The 24,175-nt window shown below is 32.9% G+C and overlaps 1 protein-coding gene across 3 annotated transcripts; it reads left to right on the top strand.

Moving 5' to 3' along the window:
* The first annotated feature begins 3,477 nt into the window (after positions 1-3,477).
* On the top strand, positions 3,478-19,707 carry LOC120150826 (trihelix transcription factor GT-3b-like). 3 transcript variants are annotated; one of them, XM_039163443.1, is made up of 4 exons: positions 3,478-3,773; positions 3,913-4,445; positions 6,407-6,412; positions 19,695-19,707. In XM_039163443.1, the coding sequence occupies exons 1-3, from the start codon at positions 3,504-3,506 to the stop codon at positions 6,408-6,410; spliced, it is 807 nt and encodes a 268-aa protein (XP_039019374.1). In that variant the 5' UTR covers positions 3,478-3,503; the 3' UTR covers positions 6,411-6,412; positions 19,695-19,707. The 3 variants fall into 3 exon arrangements, with proteins under 3 accessions (XP_039019374.1, XP_039019373.1, XP_039019375.1); XM_039163442.1 differs by lacking the exons at positions 6,407-6,412; positions 19,695-19,707 and having other exon boundaries at positions 3,913-4,492; XM_039163444.1 differs by lacking the exons at positions 6,407-6,412; positions 19,695-19,707 and having other exon boundaries at positions 3,558-3,773; positions 3,935-4,492.
* Positions 19,708-24,175: the final 4,468 nt, after the last annotated feature.

The raw sequence follows: 24,175 nt of genomic DNA, 5'->3' as shown, positions 1-24,175 counted from the left end.
ACTCCATTTTTCCTTCATATATCAGTTTACGCAAATCAAATTATTTTGTTACATACACTTTTCAATATACAAATATAGATAACTACTCTTGTGGTAAAACGGTTTTCTTCAAAAGAATTTGAATGGCCACACCAAAATTTGTCGGCACATTTATACAACCTATAATATCATTTTCTACCTATAATATTTAATAAAAGTATCGACATTTATCGTTTTCCTTGAATATCTATTTCTACCTGCAATCGGTCCCAAATGCTTCCTTACTCCAAAACCCCAAACAACACATAAAAAACCCTATCGCGATTACTGTAATAATAAAAAATTAGGGTTTCGACAACATACTTTTCGATTCGACTGCAGCAACAAACAAACAAACTTCGCTTTAGAAACGCCTTCTGAAATGCAGCAACAATTACTCTTCGATTTCAAAAACTCGTCCGTTCTATCTATTTTCAGAGGATATTTAGCTTATATTTTCATCGGATATGTTATTTATATTTAATCGATACAAATACAAAAGTGTCGATACTTTTATGTCAGGTGTCGATACTTTCGAAAGGATAATTACCTATTTCTTTGAAAGTGTCGATAATTTATTACACGTACTTACGAAAGTATCGACACTTTCAATATATCCGGTATCATTTTACCGTTTTTATCATTTTGATACCGGTTTTATCATATTTTTACCTGTTATATCGTTGTGGATCGATATTTTTTTTTAAAGTATCGACACATTATAGGCGCTATAACTGCTTCTCTTTTAAATTCACAAAGTGTCGATCCTTATATAACGTATCGACACTTTTAATTTTACCGGTTTTATCATTTTGTTACCGGTTTTATCATATTTTTACCTGGTATATCGTTTTGGATCGATATATTTCTTAAAAGTATCGACACTTTTTAGGATTTAAAACTGCTTTTAAAGTTATGTAATTTATGTTTCAATTTATTTAATAGTGTTTTATGTTTTCCACCTACAATATTAATTTAATAATTTAATTTACACAAAATTTTATTTGATTGTTTTGATATTTTATAAAATATTATTTAGAATTTAAATTTAACAATATTAACCAAATATAATAATAAATATGTTTTCAACAGTGAAATAAGTATGGACACTTTTATAAAAATGATATATACTTTTTTGAAAGTTATGTAATTTATGTTTCAATTTTTTTAATAGTGTTTCATGTTTTCCACCTACAATATTAATTTAATAATTTCATTTACACAAAAAATTATTTGATTGTTTTGATATTTTATAAAATATTATTTAGATTTTAAATTTAACAATATTAACTAAAGATAATAATAAATATATTTTCACAGTGAAATAAGTATTGGACACTTTTATAAAAAGGATAGATAATTTACAATATAACAGGTAAAAATATGACAAAACCAGATTCATTATGACAAAACCGGTAAAATTTACTTGATATGTTAAAAGTATGGACACTTTTATAAAAAGGATAGATACTTACCGATAACCAAAGTTTACCGGTTACCAAATTTTTTAATAGTTTTTCATATTTTCTACCTAAAACATTATTAGTTGTCAACATAATAGGTACCGCTAAACCGAATTTATTAAATACATTTTAATGTATCCGGTAATACTGTATATTAACCGTATATTAACCCGCCTTTCCTGAGACATTCCCATTATTGGGTGGTGACGACGACGGATGGAAAATGGAGTAACAACAATGAGGAATGTGTGGCTATTTGGCGGTGTGATCGAGGATGATAATATAGATTTAGAATTAAAGGCTTTCAGAAAATTCGAAGTTTTTCTAATATTTAAAAAAAATAGAATTTTTTAATAAACAATAGTAATTTTAAGTTTTTTAAATAAAAAATTCAAAAATAAATAAATAAATAAATAAATAAATATAACACATGTCAATTTTAAGTCAAATTTAATATTAAATTTTTAAATTAAATCGAGTTTAATAATACTAAGCTCAGATTAGTTTCCAAACCTAGATTAACCTCGTACATGGGGGACAACTGAAAATCCATGCAAAATGTAAAAAAGCGTTACCGCCTCCACGTAACCGTCAGGGGAAAGCCAATTTTGTCGCCTTCACACGGTTTCAAGGCAGAATAGACCAAAAAGTTGACTATTTATATTTATTAGTATTAATCTTCAACTAGAGTTTGCCACGTGAACCAAACTATTTTCTATAAATTAATAAATAATTATAAATACAGTCCTATAATATTTATATACATTTATTATTCATATGTATACGATATTGTTTTATTTGAAGATATTATTATAATATAAAAAGTATTTAAACAAATATATAAATAGTATTGAATTAGTTTGAGTTAATTAAAGTTCTTGTATTATATCTAAAAAATTATTTTAGTTCCTCCAATATAAAAAAGGATCATTTTAATTCTTATAAATTATAATATATCTAAAAATTTATTTTAGTCCTTCTAGTATAATTATTTTTTAATTTAAACATTCTTTAAGTTTCTCTCAATTTTAAACACAAGCAAAACAATCTCTCTCAAAATATTTTTTGTGAATTGTTTACATATAAATTTTAAATATTTATGAATTTAAATGAAAAATTAATTTTTATTCTAACTCCAAATTTTATTATCTTTACTTACAATAATATTTTAATTTTAAGTCAAAACATGAAAAATATTTAATTGAAAAATCTACATTAAATATATATATATATATATAATATATATATATATATATGAAGAGAAAATAAGGATTTAACTAAAAATATATAAAAAATTCATAAAAAAAATTAAAATTTTCAAAATTATGAAAAAGAACATTATAAAATTTTCAATTTTATTTATGGAAATTATCTAACCATAATTAAACACACATCAAACATCATATATTAAAAAAAAATCAACACTGTCATAAATTATTTTTATTTATTTACTTTCAAAAAATATATAAATTATTCTATTTTTAAGAAGTATTCATTTATTTAATTTTAATAAGTAAAAAAACTTAAAAAGTGTTCAGAAAATATAGAGATCAGTAATAACAAAGATTCATTTAACATAAGTTCTAAAAAAATAAAATCCAGGACCATCAGCATGACGCCATGTGAACGCAACGGGCCAAATTGTCCAAAAAAAAAAGATTAATAATAATTAATTAAAAAAAGGAAAAATAAGAAGAAAACAGAAAAGATTTTACGCGTAGAAGGATAGAGATGGAAAGAGAGAGAGGCTCTTGTGTTGGTAAGACAGAAAGAAGAAGAAGAAAGCTTTGTTTGATCTCATTTACTTGATCATGAACGATTAACAAAACCCATCTATCTTTCTCCCTTCTTTTTCCTGTTGCCTTTTCCGGGTGAGTTTTCTTCTTTCTCGATCCTCGATGGTTCACACCAGTTCTGCTTGTGTTCACACCGTTTCCTTATAAATCTTTGCTGGTTTTTCCTTTTTGATCTTTTCCCTTTTCAGAATCAATGATCTTCTGTTAGGAGGGAAAAAAACTAAATATGGAGGGACACCATCATCGGCATCATCATCTGCAAAATCATCCTGTGAGTGCTAACGTTGAAGCTGCTTCTGATAGGTTTCCTCAATGGAGCCTTCAAGAGACAAAGGAGTTTTTATCTATCAGAGCAGAGTTGGATCAAAGCTTCATGGAGACGAAGAGGAACAAGCTACTCTGGGAAGTTATCTCTACACGGATGAGGGACAAAGGTTACAATCGAAGCGCCGAACAGTGCAAGTGCAAGTGGAAGAATCTCGTCACTCGATACAAGGTAAATAATCTTTAATATTCAATCTTATGTTTTTAAGTTTTGGAGTAACTTTTAACCCTTTGATGATCTAATATTCGATCTTATGTTTTTAAGTTTTGGAGTAACTTTTAACCCTTTGATGATCTAATATTACTCACAGGGATGTGGGACGATTGAAGCGGAAGCTGCAAGGCAGCAGTTTCCTTTTTACGACGACTTGCAGGCTATATTCACGGCTAGGATGCAAAGTATTCTATGTTCGGAAAGCGAAGGCGGCGGAGGAGGAGGAGCCACAAGGAAAATGTCTGCGGCTTCTGATGAGGAAGAAGATACGGAGGAAAACGAGTTGGATGATAAGTATAGTGTTAGAAAGAAGAAGAAAGTGAAAATTGGTGGTACTGGCACAAGTGGTGGAAACAATGATATAAAGCAAATTTTGGAGGATTTCATGAGGCAGCAGTTGCAGATGGAGATGCAATGGAGGGAAGCGTTCGAGTCGAGGGAGAACGAGCGGCGGTCGAAGGAGATCGAGTGGCGACAGACGATGGAAGCGTTGGAGAACGAGAGGATGATGATGGAGAGACGGTGGAGGGAAAGGGAAGAGCAACGGCGGATGAGGGAAGAAGCTAGGGCGGAGAAGAGAGATGCCCTCATCACCACACTCTTAAACAAGCTTAGAAGAGAAGGTCAAATGTAACCAGGTTCACTTTGTTTATTTTTCTCCTTTTTGGCCCATTTTGGGGGCTTCCTTTGCTAGATAGTTTTCATTAGTTTTTTTTCCTCTTCATTGCCATTCAAGAGGCAACCATGGAAGCACCATGAACAAAAAGGCTTTAAGGGTTATCTTTGGTGGTATAGTAGAAGAGATTAAAGCATAATACTAAATTATGGTTGCGGTATATGTTATAACATTTCTAAATTACAAATACGATTATGGTATCATGATGATCTTAAAAATCATTATAATACGATCGTTACGTTTCGTTGTAGATGCAACTTAATACTATGCAATGGATCCACAAACAATAGTGGCACAAGTAAATGCTTATTATCAAAGTTCAATATTCTATGGAAACAATATATAGATTTTCTTGCGGACACTCTTGGGAATGGTCCATTCTTGCTAATGCCTCTCAAGGTGTGGCACATTTCCTTTATATAGATCAATCTCCTCATCAATCTCCATGTTTTATACATATATGCATCGTCTGATTCATTAAAAATACATAAAATTATACACTATAAAATATCAAAAATTCTTTTATATGTTCATACAGAGTACACAAATCATTATCAAATTGATTATATTTTTGAGTGGCTTATAGTGTTCATATTTGTCGCTAGGAGAATAATTCAAGACTAATTATTTCTAATAGTACTATATGTTGTATGTGAACCTAAGTTTAACTTTAATGGTTTGCTTTCTATATGCATGTATGATTGTATGGATATGAACTAATCCCTTCACATCTATTTTTTTGTTAGTGGTAAGATCATGGTAACAAATGGAACATGTGGGGTTGATGTTTAAGGTTATATATGTGTATATAGACACAATAGTGTGTATGTATATTGTATTTTTCATACCATGCATCTGTCAAGATTGATGCCCATGGAAAAAATTGTTTGATCCCACAATGAAAATTATTGTTATAAATACCTTGTTAAAGCAACGGTTAATTCTCTACAAAGCTAATATATATGTGAACTTTCTGAGCATATGTTTCTTGTGATTGTGACAAGTAGGGACTCGTAGATTTCCTCCTTTAACACCCTTTCTTTTAAGCCTTTCCATTTATTACTTTTATTATTATGTTATTCCCTTTATTTATTTTAGGAAAAACTATCTCGAGATCATTAAACTATTGATTCGATTCTATTTAAATTATTAAATTAATTTTTTTTATCAATTAGGTCATTAAATTTTCATCTTGGTTTCAATCAAGTCACCAATCATTAATCACAAACATAATTGTTGACATGACAATTAAGCAAATTATATAATAACATATCTAATCTTCATTACTTGTAGATTCTATCAATTTGGTCATACTTAAGTTTATTGAATTTAAATTATTGAAGGATTAAAATTAATACCAAAATGAAAGGATTGTAAATAATGAGGACAAAAAATGTTATACAAATTTATTTAATTTTCATGTCAATAATTACGTTAGCAGTTAACATTTGATGACTTGATTAAAACTAAATTGAAAGTTTAGTAATCTAATTGACAAAACTTTTAGTTCAGTGATCAAAATAGGATCAAACCAATAGTTTAGTGATTTTGAGGTATTTTACCTTTTATTTTATATCATTCACGGGTGATCTTAAGGAGAATACTAAAAGGGCATTTAAAATATATTACTAGACCAATATCATTGATTCAAGCGGTAAGCAGTTTGATATCGTTTAAAGAAATCTCGAGTTTGAGGTCTTGTGTATACAAAAATATTCGTAGAGGGATTCACTCATTAAAACCATATATATAACATGAGTCGATCCGAATTAGTTAAAACGAAGTCCTGGAACCGAGAGGACAACCAAAATATATATTACTAGTTTTATTATATAGTAATAAATATATTAATTAACAACTTGAATTTATCCATTCTATTTTCCTTTTATTCTTCTTCTTGGAATTATATGATAAGGTAGTGGTCCATGATATTGTTGCGTATTTTGACAACAAAACATGGTCCAATCGATAAATATTAAATACTATAGTATACTTTTCCTTTACTTGAAGATTAAGGAAAAGTGTGGTCCATGAAGATTTTGATTATTGTAACAAAAATATTAATCGGTATTTGCCATGCATATTGAATTTGTAGACTATTGATTCCTCGAATGTTTGCATATGTTAGAAAGTCAAAGAAGTTGAATATGTACAGCATTGACATTGATAATAAAATTTACCCACGTGACCATGTGTTACTCAAAGTGGTCATCCATATGTTATTATCGTCGTTCTTTTGCGAAATATACATTCTTAGAACATAATTTTTTTCGTTGTTTTTATTAGTTTCCCTTTTCTTTGTTTATTGCATTCACAGTCACTCGACGTCTGTTGACTCCAACTTCCAACCATTCATCAAAAATCTAGTAAGAGGTGTGCAATGATGTTCAGACACGTAATCACTCTTACCGTCGTTCGCTCGTCATCATGTTGTAAGGAGTCGATGAGAGATCTGCAGCCAATGTGGAGAGGCGACCACGACAACTAAGAAAATATGCAATGTCTATGGTCGGGATCTAGGAGAGGAATTTTGGAATTTTAGGTTGGACCATATCGATAAATGTATGAGTTTTTGAGGATAAAAATTATTATTATATCTTACTACGTTACCATTTCAACAGTCAAACCTAGTGACAAGTAATCAAAATAAAAACATAATGTAATGTTATATATGATTTTGAATAAATAATAATTGAGTGATAAAAATAGAATTAAAATAATTAAAAGAGTAGTTTATCTTTTAAAAAATATAATATATATATATATATAGGACGAGGATCATTTCTCTCCACATATGGATTCGAGCTCTTTTCTTTTTCTATATTCTCCTCCTCTTATCTTTGATCTCAAATTGTTTTTTTCTAAATTTTATTCTCACCATCTCTGATTATTTACTAATAATTTTCATTCAATTAAAAAATAATAAATAGATAAAAATGATGATAACCATCATTCTCTAATATTGAACATCAGCAATTACAATATAAAATCTAATTAATTTTGTAACTTTTTTTTTGTTAAATGTAACTGTAAATTGGCCCTTTTTTGTTTTTGTGAAATTATGTAATTACTTATTTTAGTTCAACCAAATTAAATAATTGAAAAGTCGATGACCCTACATATCCAGGAAGATGCAGCATGATTGGAGGTTGATTTGATGAATTATGGGGTCATATGATAATGGTGGGTCCAAATCCCTATGAGAATTAATTAATGGAAAATGAAATTATCTTTAGTAATTAAAATGTAAACAACACGTCAAGTTTTTTCAGTAATAGAAGAAAATATAATATTTTTAGAAATTTTGTTTATATAATTACGTTTACGGGTATATATTATCTATTATTAAAAAAGATTAAGAACTAATGTTAAAATAATAAAGTCTTTTTTACATGATAGTAAATTGACTAGTTCAACTTTCTAATCAAAGGTTGTCATGAAATTGGGATCTAAACTGGACCAACACTATAAATTATATTAAATTAAAATATATGAATAAAATATTATCTTTTATAATATAATAGAGGAACTAAAACTATAATTTAAATAAAGTATATATCTAAAATTACTAAAATTATTCATCGAGTTGTTTCAGTAATTTAAAAAATATTCTAAACATATTTTATATTGTAATCATCTCAGATTATTAAAAAAATTACTCGTATACATATCCAAATTGCTATAATTTTTCAATAGAAGGTTGGTATAGAATTGGGGACTAAATTGATCTAATGTGACAAATTAATGTGTATTGAAATATAAAAATTAAATTTTAAATTTGATATAGTAGAAGGACTAAACCTATCACCTGAATGAATTATATATCGAAAATTACTAAAAGTGCCATTTTGTTAATGAAAACCTTGACGCGGCATGAATGGAGGTTTTTAATTTTACTAATTGAAGGTTGTTATTAAATTAGAAAGAATATTAAACCTATTGAGTGATCTTAGTGATGAAATATAGTGTTGCTCTTCTTAAAGGTTTCAGATTCGAACAATTATGTTTGTAAAGCATGTGCGTTGTCAATAATTAAAAAGAATTATGAACATATATATTATTTTGTAATCATCTCATACTATTAAAAATGATAATTTTTAAATTAAAATTTATAATGTGAAAATAATTTTATATTAATTTCGTCATTTGAAGAAAGTTGATAGATACAATATTGACGTAGTAGTCCACTATATTAATATGATAGATTGATGGTCTATGGTATTGACATAGTGATCTATATGTGAACGATGACTTATCAAGAGGTTGAATTGATTATTTTTAGTTGAGTTTGAGGGTATAACTGACTTCTTTGATCAAGTTCAAATACTTACTTGATTTTAATTGAAAATTCAATGGTTTATTCAATCTTTAAGTAAAAAATTAAAAATTAAAAGTTATAAAATAATAAATTATAAATATAAAAATTTAAATTTAAATTTTAAAATATTTATAAGTCATTAAAATTTTAAATATTCTTATCAGAAAAATCTTCATCTGACTCTCGTCCTCCAAAATCTATTACTATTTCTTAAATATATTTTCAATAAAATTAACCTTATAATAAAGTAACAATAAAATTCAACTTTCTTTTAAATTTTTACGAACACCAACTTAATGAGTAATATTGTTAAGCTTTAAAATTAAATCGTTAATCTAATTTTTTTTGGATAAGTAGAATTTATTATCCAATTAAGAAAGGTTCATCATACAACAATCATCCCAATTGGGAGTATAAACAACATATTTACAAAAAAAATGATTAGTTTATACCCCCAATAATTACATAGATTAGTATTAACATAATCTATTCTATTAATTTTCCTATCAATGAGTTGGATTGGAACAAGCTCCTTGATAGACTTAAGAACTTGATCCGTTGTTCTTGATCCTCTTTTGAAAATCCTTCTATTTCTTTCCTCCCAAATGTAGTTAAAAGCGGTCCAAACTATCCTCAGAATGGTGGAAAGTAGAGATTTACCCTTCCATTTTGAGCAGCCCATTCAATCATTGATTCCGAAGTCCTATGAGTATCGCATGTTAGTTAGATTCATGATAGAGTTGTTAATCTAAAAATTAATAGTTCAATAAAGAGTAAAATCAATAGTTAATCTAAATGTCATTTTATGACATTTCCTCAATTAAGGGAGACAATTTTTTTTATATATATCGAGATTACCTCCTAAAATCTTTCCGTCCACTAGACTCTTCGACTAGTTTATATCTCTCAAACATAGACTTTTGGTCAACTACAATACACAAATAAGCTCTCTGATAGGTCCACGTAATGCGATGAACAAAATCCAAAATTTGACTATCAGATCTTCATAGTCTGTCGACTTATAAATAGCTATGACGATCATACAACTAACACACACAAAATATTACTATAAATACTCTCAATCAAGAGAGGAAAAGAGATGGAATGCTAATGATTGACTGACCCTCTTCTTCTTCCTCATAATCATTTAATATTGTTCTCCTTCAAACACCAATCAACTATCGTTATGTCATGGACTACGACAAAAGGAAATAAATCGCTAACAATTGAAAAATCAAATTTGTTCCCATCATCGATATGTAAGGAGAAAATTCAATGGTTCAACAATTGATATGCAATCATGTATTTTCTAGTAATTGGATATACTTTTCAATTGTCCGAGGATCAAAAGTCAACAAATTAAAACAAAGAGACTAATCTATTAATTTTATTACGTAGAAGGATGGAATACAGATTTAGGGCTAGTATGTTTATGATGACGTGGTATAATATCTACTATTATTATTTTTCAAACCAAATCCCAAAGAAGCTGGAGGTAGTCAAAAGAATATATTTTCTGCCATTACAAAGCCCTGAAATTCTCAGTCCCAATTTTCAAAGCTCAAAGAAAACCCCATATTCTCTCTTTCCCATCACAATCTTCAATAAATTTAGCCACTTGTCTTCCTCAAGGTACGTACAACGCTCCGCTTTTCAATTTCTTAGAGTTTGATCCTTAAACTCCGGTCAATGTTTTCCTACTTCGCCATCTTTTTTTCAAAGTTTTTCACTGTTTAAAAATTGTTGTGATAGATTCTAACATATTTTTGTTAAACAACATTTTTTTCAATTCTACACATGAATGAATTTGATTGTTTAAAAAATTGATATGATGTGGTGATATATTCTACATTCGATATTTGTAAATGATAGGTAGGCATCCACTTTGAACCTTCCCTTGTGAAAATATGTTTACCTTACTGGCTGTCCAATAGACATGATGTCCTTGAACTGTCTCGCCGTTTGTGTAAGTGATGACATACCTCAAACAAATATCTCACTGACAAGAGTTTGCTTTTCATGGTTATGTTTATATGGTTGTGGACATTTCCTGGTTCTGCAAGAACTTAGAGAACTATGCCCCAATAGTCTTTTTGAAGTGGCTCCACTTTACTCTCACATAGGTGACTTATGTTGTTCGGTTCAACGAAACACATATTGGTCATTAAAAGCATTGCTTAACCTCATCCACATTTTACTCATTGTTTTCATCATATGAATGAGTTTGGGGGATAAAAACCCCCACAATGATCTCACCAGGTTTATGCAAGTAGGTTGTCCCATTGAACCTAGATCTTGGGATCTCCAGTTAACTAGGTTGGGTTTTCCTATTCATATAGAGTCTTAACAATTCATGAGCTTTAGTCTCATTCCTCTTGATGTTTTATCAACTTGATCTCGATTCAACCCTTTGGTTAGCGGATCCGCAATGTTATATTTTGATCTTACAAAATCAATAGAGATAACTCCAGTTGAGATCAGTTGTCTAATGTTATTGTGTCGACGTCGCATGTGTTTCGACTTACCATTATACATTACATTTTGTGCTCTACCAATTGTTGCTTGGTTATCACAATATATACATATTTTGGGTACAGACTTTGGCTATTCAAGAATATCCTCCAAGAAATTTCGTAACCATTCTGCCTCTTCTCCAATTTTGTCCAAGGCTACAAACTCATATTCCATCATGGATCTGGTTATAATTGTTTGTCTTGAGGATTTCCATGACACAACTCCTCTTCCCAATATGAAAATATAACCACTTGTGCTTTTGGTGTCTTAAATATCAGATATCCAACTGGCATAAGAGAATCATTCTAACATAGCAGAATCTCTAGAATAATGCAATCCATAGTTTCGAGTATATATGAGATATCTCAATACCCTCACAATTGTTTTCCAGTGTTTCTCCCATGGATTGCTTGTAAATCTACTTAAACTGCTTACAGTGAAAGCAATATTAGGTCTAGTGTAACTCATAAGGTACATTAAACTGCCTATGATCCTTGCATATTCCACTTGATTAACACTTTCACCTTTATTTTTAGATAGATGTTGACTTGTATATATCGGAGTTTTGGCTACACTAGAATCATCCTTGCCAAAATTTTCAAGAATCTTGTCTAAATAGTATGACTGAGTCAATATGAGACCTTCAGATGACCTTTTGATTTGGATGCCCAAAATCATGTCAACAAGTTCCATGCCTTTCATGTCAAATTTTGAATTTAACATATTTTTGGTAAGTTTTATCATTTCATTGTTACTTCCAACAATGAGTATGTCGTCAACATATAGGCATAGATTACATATCCATCAACAGTGGTTTTGACATACACACATTTGTCAACTCATTTATTTTAAATCCATTTGATATCATAACACTATCAAACTTTTCATGACATTGCTTTGGTGCCTACTTAAGTCCATATAATGACTTTACCAACTTACATACTTTCTTTTCTTGTCCTTGAGCTACATAACCCTCAGGTTGTTCCATGTAAATTTCCTCATCAAGGTCTCCATTAAGGAAAACAGACTTAATATCCATTTGATGTACTTCTAAATTTCGTAAAGCGACAATTGCATGTATCATTATTATAGAAGTTATTCTTGGTACGGCTGAATATGTATCAAAGTAATCAAGACCTTCCTTTTGTCGGTACCCTTTGATAACCAATATGAAATTATATTTATCAATTGTTCCATCTGCTTTCATTTTTCATTTGAAAATCCATTTAAAATTTAATGGTTTAATTCCATAAAGAAGATTCACTAATTCCCACATATGATTTTACATGATGGAATCAATTATGATTTTGCATGATGTAATCAATTTCACTCTCGATGGAATCTTTCTAAAAATTGCTTTCAGATGAACGTATAGTTTCACTATAAGTTACAGGTTTAGTCTCTAGCATATAGGTTAGAAAATTTGATCCAAATGATTTTTCTACTCGTGCCCTTTTACTTTTTCTTGGATCTATCTCGACTTCACGACTTCAACCTCTTGTTTGAAGTCTTGACTATTTTCATTAATAGTTTCTAAAGTTCGTTTCCTTGAACTTGATCCAACTTCTCTAATTTTACAAGGAAATATATTTTCAAAGAATGAGACATTTTTAGATTATAATATCGTATTCTTGTGAATGTATGAATTCTTTGATTCATGCACAAGAAATCGATATGCATTGTTGTGGTGAGCATAGCCAATGAAAATACAATCCACTGTTTTAGGACCTATTTTCATTTGTTTTGATAAATGAGTCATTACCTTTGCAAGACACGCCCACACTTTCAAGTAATTGTAGGAGGGTTTCTTGCCTATCCATAACTCACATGGTGTCTTGTCTTTTTTCTTGTGGGGCACCTTATTTAAAAGGTAATTTGCTGATAAGACAACTTCCCCCACATGTTCTGTGACAACCCAGAACTTCCTAACATAGTGTTAATCATTTCCTTTAATATTCAATTTTTCCGCTCTGTTACTCCATTCAATTGAGGAGAGTATGGTGGTGTTACTTCATGAATAATACCATGTTGTGCACAATATTGACCAAACGGTTCAATATATTCACCACCACGATTACTTCTCACCCTATTAATCCTTTTGTTAAGTTGGGTTTCAACTTCCTGCTTATAGAGAATAATTTTTTTATAGCTTCATCTTTGCTTTTAAGCAAATATACATAGCACTATTTTGTGCTATCATCAATGAAGGTAATAAAATATTTATTTCATCATCTAGTTTGAACAAATTTTAAGTCACAAACATCACTGTGTATTATATCGAGAGTTTCTGTATTTCTTTCAACAGGTTCAAACACCATCCTAAATCCATGTGCACTTAGGAGGGTCCGAGACAAGGTTCTTTCATATGTCAGGCACATACAACACATTTTGAAGTTTCAACTCTTTGCCAGAAGTCATCTTTAAAATTACAGTGTCTTTCCTCTTGATCTTGGAAGTTGTAGCATTGCCCATATAGAGCTTTTCGAATTTCTCTCAAGAAACCAACTCAACAAAGGTGTCATTGTCACAACAAATAAGGCGTGTGGCACCAGTATCAAGCCACCATTCTCTTGGATTTGAATCAACCAAATTAACTTCAGAGATCACAGAACATACGTCAAGTTCAAATACTTCCTTGGAAATTTCTGTCACAACATTAACCTCTTTTGTTATGGACCTTTTTGGAAGCCTACATTCAAATGACATATGTCCCGTCATATTGCAATTAAAGCATTTCCCTTGGAATTTTTGCTTCTTAGAAACACCGCCTTTTGGTCCTAGTTTAGACTCAATTTGAGCTTGCTTTCTTTTTTTGAAATCCTTTTTGACTTCCACCACATTTGCCTTGGCAATGTTATGATTGGCTGTTTTGTTTAGCCTTTTAGTTGTACATCGATTGTCTTCTTCAATTCGAAGTCTCATAATCAGATCTTCCACTGTCATTTCTTTTCTGTTATGCTTAAGATAATTCGTAAAGTCATTCCAAGCAGGCGAAAGTTTTTCAATAATGGCCACCACCTGAAAGGATTCGCTTATAATCATCCCTTCTGCGAGAATACCATGAATGATCAGTTGGAAGCACTTGATTCACAACAGTTTTAGAATCAATTATTACAAAGTTTAAAAATTTGACAACTAAGAATTTCTTAGCACTGGCATCTTCAGTTTTGTATTTATGGTCCAATGATTCCCATAGTTCCTTATCTGTTTTCTTTACGATGTATACTTCATAAAGTGCATCAGATAAACCATTCAAGATGTAGTTACGACATAGAAGATCAGAGCGCTTTCATGCTTCGGTAATGTTGAATGAGGTTGCAGCATCCACTTCATCCTCTTTAATAGTAGGAGAATCATCATTAAAAAATTTGGCCAGATTCAATGTCGTCAAATAAAACAACATTTTCTGTTGCTATGTTTTGAAATTTTGTCCATTGAATTTCGCAGCTTGATTCTGTGTAGCGACAATCGCATTAGACAGTGAATTGAATGAAGTATCAAATATTTTTCTGTAATCGGAATCAAAACCGAAATAATAAATATAATATGAAACGAAATATATATTAACCTAAATATATTACCATGGTAATTTGTTTGAGTTTAGATTGAACCATAACACAAGAATTTTGTCGTAAGATTGTTGCAAATATTGAAAAATAGTGTTGTTGTATTATAATCTAAAAATTTTGTTTCAATAATAAAGTTAAAAAAATTGTGAAATTAAAATAGAACCTGTAATCGGATGAAACTGAATAAATAGAAGAAGAGTTTTGTCGAGGCATGTATGAACAATTTCCTTAAGATAGATTCGTCCTCTCTTCAGTGCTTTGAGTAACGTTGGACGTCGGTCTCCCAAGATACAACAACAAGCGTTCACAACAGTAAACACAACCGTAGTGAATAATCGAACACAATCTTTATCTTTATCTATCACCGGAAAATGACTTTGGGAGAATATGAGAATTGAAAGGAAAGTATTTGAAAGAAAATAGGAAAAGTTGTGTGTTGATATGTGTCACAACTTAGCCTTTATATATAGAGATGAATTTATATTGAAAGGTTAAGACCGTTAAATGAAATGACTTAGCCATTTGATTACAAATTATAATCTTTTGATGAAAATGTTAACATGAAAAAACTTGACTTTTTGGGTGAAATGAATTAACTAATTTTCATGAAAAAACTTAACTATTTTCATGAATAGAGATGTTAAATAGTCATGATTAAATAAATCAATTCATTCATATTTTTCCAACATTTATATCATTCCCAAACTGTAAATGGTAATCATTTCAATTCTACCCTTGTTGCACCCTATTTTGAAAGCCTTCTATTCTTGATCAAGAAATCTGTACAAGAAAATCTGACATTTCACTACTTTTTAGTTTTTTGTACTTATTGGTTTAATGATTTATTGCAAATCCAGACGTTTCTCTTGATTATTATTACGTCATTTAGTGTCTTGTTGGGTTTGGTTTGGTCGTTGAGAAACCAAAGGAAATTATTGATGTACGTGGAAATAAATCTTCATTCTTGCTTTGGAATTTACTTGAGTGAAAACTATATATTATGAACAAGTTTTCTTGAAGCTATACAGAAGATAGTACAATGAGTTCATTCCTTAACTGTAATATTCTGTTTGGTTCACGATAAAATTAAGGATGGGTGAGGAAAACTACTGGTTAGTTGACACTGTTTATATATGGCTGATAGTTTACCTTACCCTAACAATTATTAAACTGTGTGCTTAGCTTACTAATTGAAATAAATGAAACGCTGCAAAATGTGGGCTGATTACTGAAAGATGAGCACCGACAACATGGGGAATCACAATGGAGATGCCTCTAAGAACAAAGACAGGTTTCGATCGAATTTCGATGAGGCACAACCTCAGGGTGTTATTGAACTTGATTCATCAGAAAATGACGGACTAGGATTGTTAATCGGCTTGTTATTGGAAGAGTCAGAGGATGAGCACGGTGTATCGTTGAATTTGGACTTGAGCTTGGGCTTGACAAACCGTGAGACAGATTTGTTGGTCCGAACCGGAAAACTGGATTTTGATTTTGTGGTGGATGTAGTTACACATGAACATGCAGAAGACGTCGCTACACATGAATATGCAGAGAGAGTTTTACCGGACCTGAAGAAGCCATGGCTAGAGGCAGAACACAATGATCAAAGCTTGGGAAAGACAATCAGTGGCTTCAAAATGAAGGATGTCAAACCTGATTCATCACGAGGACATGGACTTGATCTTGAACTTCGACTCGGAACCAGGAACTTCGAAGAATGGCATGCGAAAAATCCTCTAGAACATGCCAAGGGAAAAACAATCAGTGACTTCAAAACGAAGGATGTCAAACCTGATTCATCACGAGGATTTGGACTCGAAATTGGACTTGCAATTGGGAACTTTGAAGAGTGGCATGCTAAAAATCCTTCGGTTTCGATGCGTGAACATGCTAAGGGAAAGACATTCATTGACTTCAAAATGGAGGATGTCAAACCTGATTCGTCAAGGGGACAAAGAATAAGACCAGTAACCAGGAACTTCTTAGGGTCAGAGCAAGCGAAAAATCCTCCAGTACCTATGTTTGATCATGCTGATGGAAAGAAAACCAGTGACATCAAAACAAATGATGTCAAACCTGATTCATCAAGATGACATGGATTTGATCTTGGACTTCGACTTGGAACAAGGAACTTCGAAGAATGGCATGTGAAAAATCCTCTAGTTCCTATGTGTGAACATGCTAAGGGAAAGACCTTCAAAATGAAGGATGCCAAACCTGATTCATCAAGAGGACATGGACTTGGACTTTCCATCGGGAACTTCGAAGAGTGGCATGCTAAAAATCCTCCAGTTCCTGTGCATGAACATGGTAAGGGAAAGACAATCAGTGATTTCAAAATGAAGGATATCAAACCTGATTCATCTAGTAGTAGTGGACAAGGACTTGGAACCGAGAACTTCAAGTCAGAGAAAGTGAAAAACCCTCTGGTTCCAATGCCTGAACATGAGAAAAATCCTCCAGTACCTATGTTTGATCAGGCTGATGGAAAGACAATCACTGACTTCAAAATGAAGGATGTCAGACCTGATTCATGTAACAAACAAGGACTTGGACTTGGAACCGGGAACTTTGAGTTGGAAAATGTGAAAAATCCTCCAATTCCTACGTGTGAACATGTTGAGGAAAAGACAATCAGTGACTTTAAAATGAAGGATGTCAAATCTGATTCATCAAGAGGAAAAGGAATTCGATTTGGAATTAGGAACTTCGGAAAGTGATATGTGAAAAGTCCTCCGGTTCCTATGTATGAAGATGCTAAGGGAAAGACGATCAGTGACTTCAAAACGAAAGATGCCAAACCTGATTCATCAAGAGGACAAAGACTTGAAATGGCAACTGAGAACTTCAAAGAGTCGGAGCATGGGAAAAATTGTCCAGCTCCTATGAAAGATGGCCATTGCTCGAGTGGAGATGTCTCTAATCTCTATATATAAACATGCTGAGGGAGATGCAAAAAACAATGATCAGGACTTGAGAACGATAACATGTGACTTCAAAATGAAGGATATCGAACCTGAGCATGAGAAAAATAGTCGAGTTTATAAGCAAGAAGGTTGTTGTTCTAGAGGAGATATCTCTATGCAAGAACATACTGCTAAATTGAAAGTGAACTTCGCATCACTAGGCACAGATTCATTGAAAAAAATATATAAAGCACTTCAAAATCGAGGGAGCCAATCCTCACTCATCTAGGGAAACAATACTCAATGCCGTCTAGAGGCACTTTGACTCACAGCCACAACTGGATGAGCAACAAGTGATTCCTGAATTTGTCATTGCAGCGAGGAAAATTAAGGGTAAATCTATAGATTGATGGAGCTTTAAATGCTCTTACAGAAACAGAGGCCTTTTTATAGCTAATGCATAGCTTAGCCTTACTGCTGTAAGGCAATAACTCAAGCTTAGCTTTCATGCTGTGAGACAGTAACTTAAATATTGTTTTACAATTTGTGTCTAAAGCTGCAATATAAAACTGCACATATATTGCAATTTTGTTCTTAAAAACTATTATTTTCAGTTTATGAAGTTGTATCATATGATTCCTATGTATCCTTTGCCTACGTGAAACTAAATCCTTGCTGCAATTAGCTTGCAGAGACAACTGGATCAGTAATCGAACTCGGTGAACTCCTTTCACATGAGATCAAGTATTTGGTGCAACTCTTTTTTTTGCACAAAATAACCACCAGTTTTTTTTTTCAAGCATTCAATCCGATAAGTTCAACAGCTACTTGGTGCAACATGAGATCAAGTATTTGGTCCTCAAACTCCCCACAAATCTCTTCAAAGTCTTCAAACGTGAAAACTTTCTTGGTTATCCAGTTTGGGAATTTTATATCTTCATCTGTCAATTTGCAAGGCCTACCCACCAACTCCATGTGAAACACATTCTTCTCTAACTTCACTTCCAATGACTTTGAATCTTCTGTAAGAAAAAACAATCAAGTTAGATGGCAATGACAATATGAAATTGTCATTCATTTACTCTTTTGAAGCTCTTTGAATTCTGCAAATGCTAGTTTCACGAACCTGAAATGTCATTTTCTTGGTGTGCTGCAAAATCATTGACATTGAGGACAGAAACTGGACTTGAACTTGAACCCTATGAGATATTCTCAGAGTACTCAAATTTCTTAACTTCACATTGATTCTTTTTCTTCTTCTTCTTCTTCGTCTCAACAGATACTTCATTCAATGGACTTTCTGTCCTTGAATTTGCCCGACGATTGATCTGAATGCACCTACTGGACTTCAAAGATTTCTTACCAGAAACTCTCCTTGGCTCATTTATAAGCTTAGATATCTTCCTGTTTTTCTCTTGATGGTCCTTCACATTCTCCTTTTGCTTACTACTCGATCCATCTCCTCTCTGGGATTTCAATTTCCTTGGCTCAAACCCCATTTTCTTATTTTCATCCATATAAACAACTAAGAATTCACAACTCTGATTGTGCTTCTGCAATAGCTGCGGACCTTGTGGAAGTACCTCACGAAACGACGTCGATGTTTTCATCCGGCGATGACCGGCACGAGTTAAATCAAACTCCAACATATAATCCACGAAATTGACCGACCTGCTCCGTGTAACTTGACATGGAGTTTTACCTTCCGAAACCCAGTTTTTTTCCGGCAATGAGTCTAGTCCCATTAGCCTCGCCACTATCCCGGGACCAGTTTCAGATGTTTGGACTCGAACCTCAGCCACATTATCGACGGCGTTTGACTCCAAAATCTCGTCCGATTGATGTGTTTGAGGGGTCCCCGAGCAAAGAAGCAGGCGGAATACGGCGGAGAAACAACCTGAACTGGAACGCTTTGTGTTACTCATGGTTTCAATGGGAGAAAAAGGAGTAGCAAAAACAGCAGCGAAGTTAGTGAGAAGCACAAATTTGCTTTTAGGATAATGAGATGTGGTGATGGAGACTGGTTCAAAATATAGTCAGCGAAAACAACTAGCCCTGGGAAAATTAAAAAAAAAAAACCCCGACGCGGACTCCGAGTTTGAACTTTGAATCGTACAAATGAGAATAACTATTTGGTCAAATTTCGTTTTTTTTTTGGTCCTTTCTATATCCAAATTTTGGATTCAAACTTTTTAGTGTTTGATATAATTTGATTCTTTGAAGTTAGTTTGTCTATATAATTAAACACCCTTTTAACCCAATAAGATTTCATTTCAACATGCTGAAAAATTGGAAAAATATTTAACCTAAAAATTAAATTATATTTTCTGAGAAAATGAAATATAAATTCATTTTTGTATTAATTTATAATTTATAATTTGTAATCTAAGGATTATTTGACTATTTTAAGAAACTAATGTTATTATAAAAGAATAAATAAAATTATGTCAAATTAAATTATTAAATTATTAAATCAGAGGGACTAAAATCAATATTGAGCCTTTTAATTGATTCATAGGGAGGGAGAGAAGATCTGTCGGTCGGTCTATAATATATATAGCATAGAGAGGTGCGTTTGTTCGTCGGACACACATTCCAAACCGAGAAAATGGCAGACCTACGAGCAACTAGGTCGCGTATTGTGTGAACACGAAAGTGCCTGAGGACAACAACCGTCCTTGCTGTCTTTACGGTCACGTTAGCCTACGCGCTATGCGGAATAATACATATTTATTAAAGATAATATTGAGGTCTTAAATTGGGCGATTTTTCTAATATATCACTGTTGAATAGTATATTTTCTGATCAGGCATCATTCAGATTATATTTCTTGATCTAACACCCTTTGCAAAAAGACCAAGTCCCTGTAACGCGTTTTATGCTGAATTGACACCGCGTGAGGTAAGGCGCGTCCCCTGCAGCACGCCTTATGCTGACATGGTATACACGTGTGTAAAGCGCGACCCCCGAGGCGCGTCTTAGGCCACCTAGAAATATAGCGCAGGGCAGGGTCACGCCTTACCTTTAACACAATTATTAGGAGCGGAACAGGGGCCACGCCTTAGCTTTATCTGATATAATTATGTAAGGCGCGGTACAGGTACCGCGTCTTGTAGCTTTTCCCGATTGTAAATACCCTTTCCCAGGGTAACTCCTCACATCTCATCTCGATTAGAAAAAATTAATACAACAATCCAACAATCTTCTCATATTTAATTCAGAAGTTCGTACGAGTTTTCGTTATAAGGTAATTTTGTGATAAATTTTTTATTATACTTATTGTTTATTATGATTATTTGAAAAAAATATTATACTAATTGTTGTCAATTAATTTCTTTGTTTGTAAAATTAGAAAGCGGGAATATACGTCGAAATAGTTTTGCGGTACAGGTAATAATATAAAATTATATTATTTAAATTATTTACGTTTATGTCTAAAAATTTTATTGCGTTAGATTTTCGTTCATATATTATTTATTTAATCAGCATTGTTTTAGTTGTTTTTTTTGCAGATATAATATTGTCGCAGATATAATATTGTCGCACTTTTAAACTCAAAAAATAGCGCGACTTTCAGCTATTGTTTATTATGATGGAGAAATTCGAGAAGATGAACCCGGCGTTATTTTCGTATCAAATGTGTGTGTTAAAATATCATTGAAGAGAAACATAACTCTTGAGGAGCTGATAACGAAGATTTCGAGGAAGATTCATGTTGGAAGTAGTAGAAGAATGTCGTCGTTGCAGTACAGATTTACAACATCATTGTTGTCATTAACTTATACAGCGTTCGAACTTTTGAACAATGATGATGTTGAAATAATGGTTGAAGCTCAAAGTAATTATTCAGACGCCGATACTGAGATGTATGCAAATTTTATTCAAGTGCGTGTTGTTCGGGGTCAATCATTAAGCTCCCACTATGGTCTGGCTGAACAAGTTGATCAAGTTGACAGCCCGAAAACAGTAATGTGTAATGATTTTAATGCCATAATGGGGAGACATTCATCCATAACTCCTTACGATATGTACCGAGGTGGGTCGATGAACAATCCGATGACAACATCGCGTCCAGTTCAAGGGGAAGGTATTCATCTGCAAATCCCTTTGACCTTAATATGGAGATGCCATCGATGCAACAATTTGTGCAGTTTCCATTTGACACGATGGCTTCAAGCTCCAAGGGGAGGCATTCGACTACGAGCTTTTTCGATCTGAATGTCGATATGCCTTCTAGTTCAAGGGGAAGGCATGCAAGTAGAAGGTTCTTCGACCTAAATGTGGAGAGCATGAAGGAACCATCATCTCTACCAAAAGATGTGGGCATTGTAGAAACTCAGGACACACTAGAAAAACATGTCCACTTTTGTTGTCATCAAGTAACAATTGATGAGGAAATGATGTAGTTGTTTATCAATTAATAATTATTGTACTTTAATTTGCATTTACTTCAAGTTAATGTTATTTGATAACCGCTGATGAAGATTAAAAAAACGATACAATTATATGAGATTGGATGTTGGCGTTATATTAACGATACAATAAGTTTTAAATGGTAAATGATAACCAAATTACAATAACTAATATTAAATGGTAATAAACAAAATTAAGCAAAATAAATTAACAAAAAATCCAACAAATTTAACGAAATAAATTAAAATAAATCCAACCATATTAACAAATTAAAGTAAGTATTAAATGACAAATAATAAAAAATTTATAATAACAAAGTCCAATAAACAACTTAAATAAAAGTACTAAATACAAATATAATAAAAAAACAAAATCTATCGATGCCTGCGACGCGAATGTGTTCCACAGGGAAGTGGCTGTCGGTCTCGAGGAGGATTTCTTCGTATCACTAGTTGTGAGTCCTCACTGTCATCACCATCATCATTGTCGTCGTCGTCGTTGTCGTCCTAAGCAGCTAAATTTTGTTGAAGATGAGCTGATGACGATGAAACACCTCCATAGAATAAGGACCCTGGAGGTGTATGACTGACTATCCCACCGGCATGCGAAAACTGGGAAAACTCATAAAACCCAGACATCGTTGAGTGTGAAAACTGTACATGAGGTGTCTGTGCTGTAGCCATGGGTGATGAGGTTGAACCCGCCAAATATCCAGCATATGAACCCCAAGTCGAATCTACAAACATAGACCCATAATAGCCTCCAGGAGGGGTCATAAAACTCTGTGAAGGTGGCGCGGCGGGGGTCATAAAACCAGGTAAAGGCGGCGACGACGACATCTGGTAATGGAAAGGTAGTGATGGCGTCATATATGGCTACAATATGTAAGTCGCTGCAGACGGTGGCTGCTGTGAAGGTCCTGCTGGTGCAGCTGAGGATGAACCGGAAGCACCTGCTCTCCGTCCATGAGTCGAGAGACGATGGTACTGTGTCGGTGAACGTCTCTGTCGACATCGTGGAAAGGTCTACCCTCGTGCATCATCGGGAAGCAGAAACGGTTTCCCGTTTCTGTTGAACCACTCATAATAATCATCATTAACCGTCAAGTCATCAACATAAATGGGCTCTCTACGAGGAAGGCGCCGATGTCGATCCTCCCACAATACGACCCACTCATGATGCCTCACCAGCCAATATGTATCGGTCATGCCGCGTCTATCTATGCTATGCAACTCGTCCATATTGCGAGGTGCTTCAGGAATTGGTTGAAAACAACCAAATTGCCGGAGCACACAATCAGTAGAGTGTCACTCGACGGTCATATAACAGATCAAAGAGACCATCGACATTCAAACATCTGATGGGCCCCTCAACTCAGGTGGGATCAACGTCCTCACATCATCATTAGAATATGACACCCATTCAAACTAAAACAAATATATATAATTTTTATCAAAATAATAATCTAATTATATAACTATAATCTAAAATCGATTTTTAAACATTAAAATTCATACCTGTGTGTCAGCCTTCTGATTGATTAGCACCCTAATTTTTTCTAAATCATCAGGTAGCTCCTGATAATTTTTCCTGTCAGTAGACCACCTATTCAAGGAAAAAAATTATTATACACTGTATAAAATGATTAATATACGAAATCAGTTTTATAATTACATCAAGAGTAGCGGAAATACGAATGGATTCTTCACAATGGGACATAAAAAGGGCAATCGATATCATGCCCAAGACTGCAGCAGCAGGAGACATCCGCCGATAGCATTACGCCTGTAGTCAGTGGCTCAACACATCTCCCTGTACAGGAAAGCCAAAACTGCCGATCCCCAACTGAGTGATCCGGCCAGATGAAAGTCGACAAGATGTCGCAACCACGTACAGTGAACTTGGTTGCACGATTTGTATGGCATTAACAACCCTCCTATCAGCTACAGTATGCATGC

This window comes from Hibiscus syriacus, unplaced genomic scaffold (genome assembly GCF_006381635.1).
Source record: "Hibiscus syriacus cultivar Baekdansim isolate YM2019G1 unplaced genomic scaffold, ASM638163v2 tig00111027_pilon, whole genome shotgun sequence".
Lineage (NCBI taxonomy): Eukaryota > Viridiplantae > Streptophyta > Magnoliopsida > Malvales > Malvaceae > Hibiscus > Hibiscus syriacus.
The sequence above is the reverse complement of the archived record's forward strand: the minus strand, read 5'-3'. Positions and strand labels throughout refer to the sequence as shown.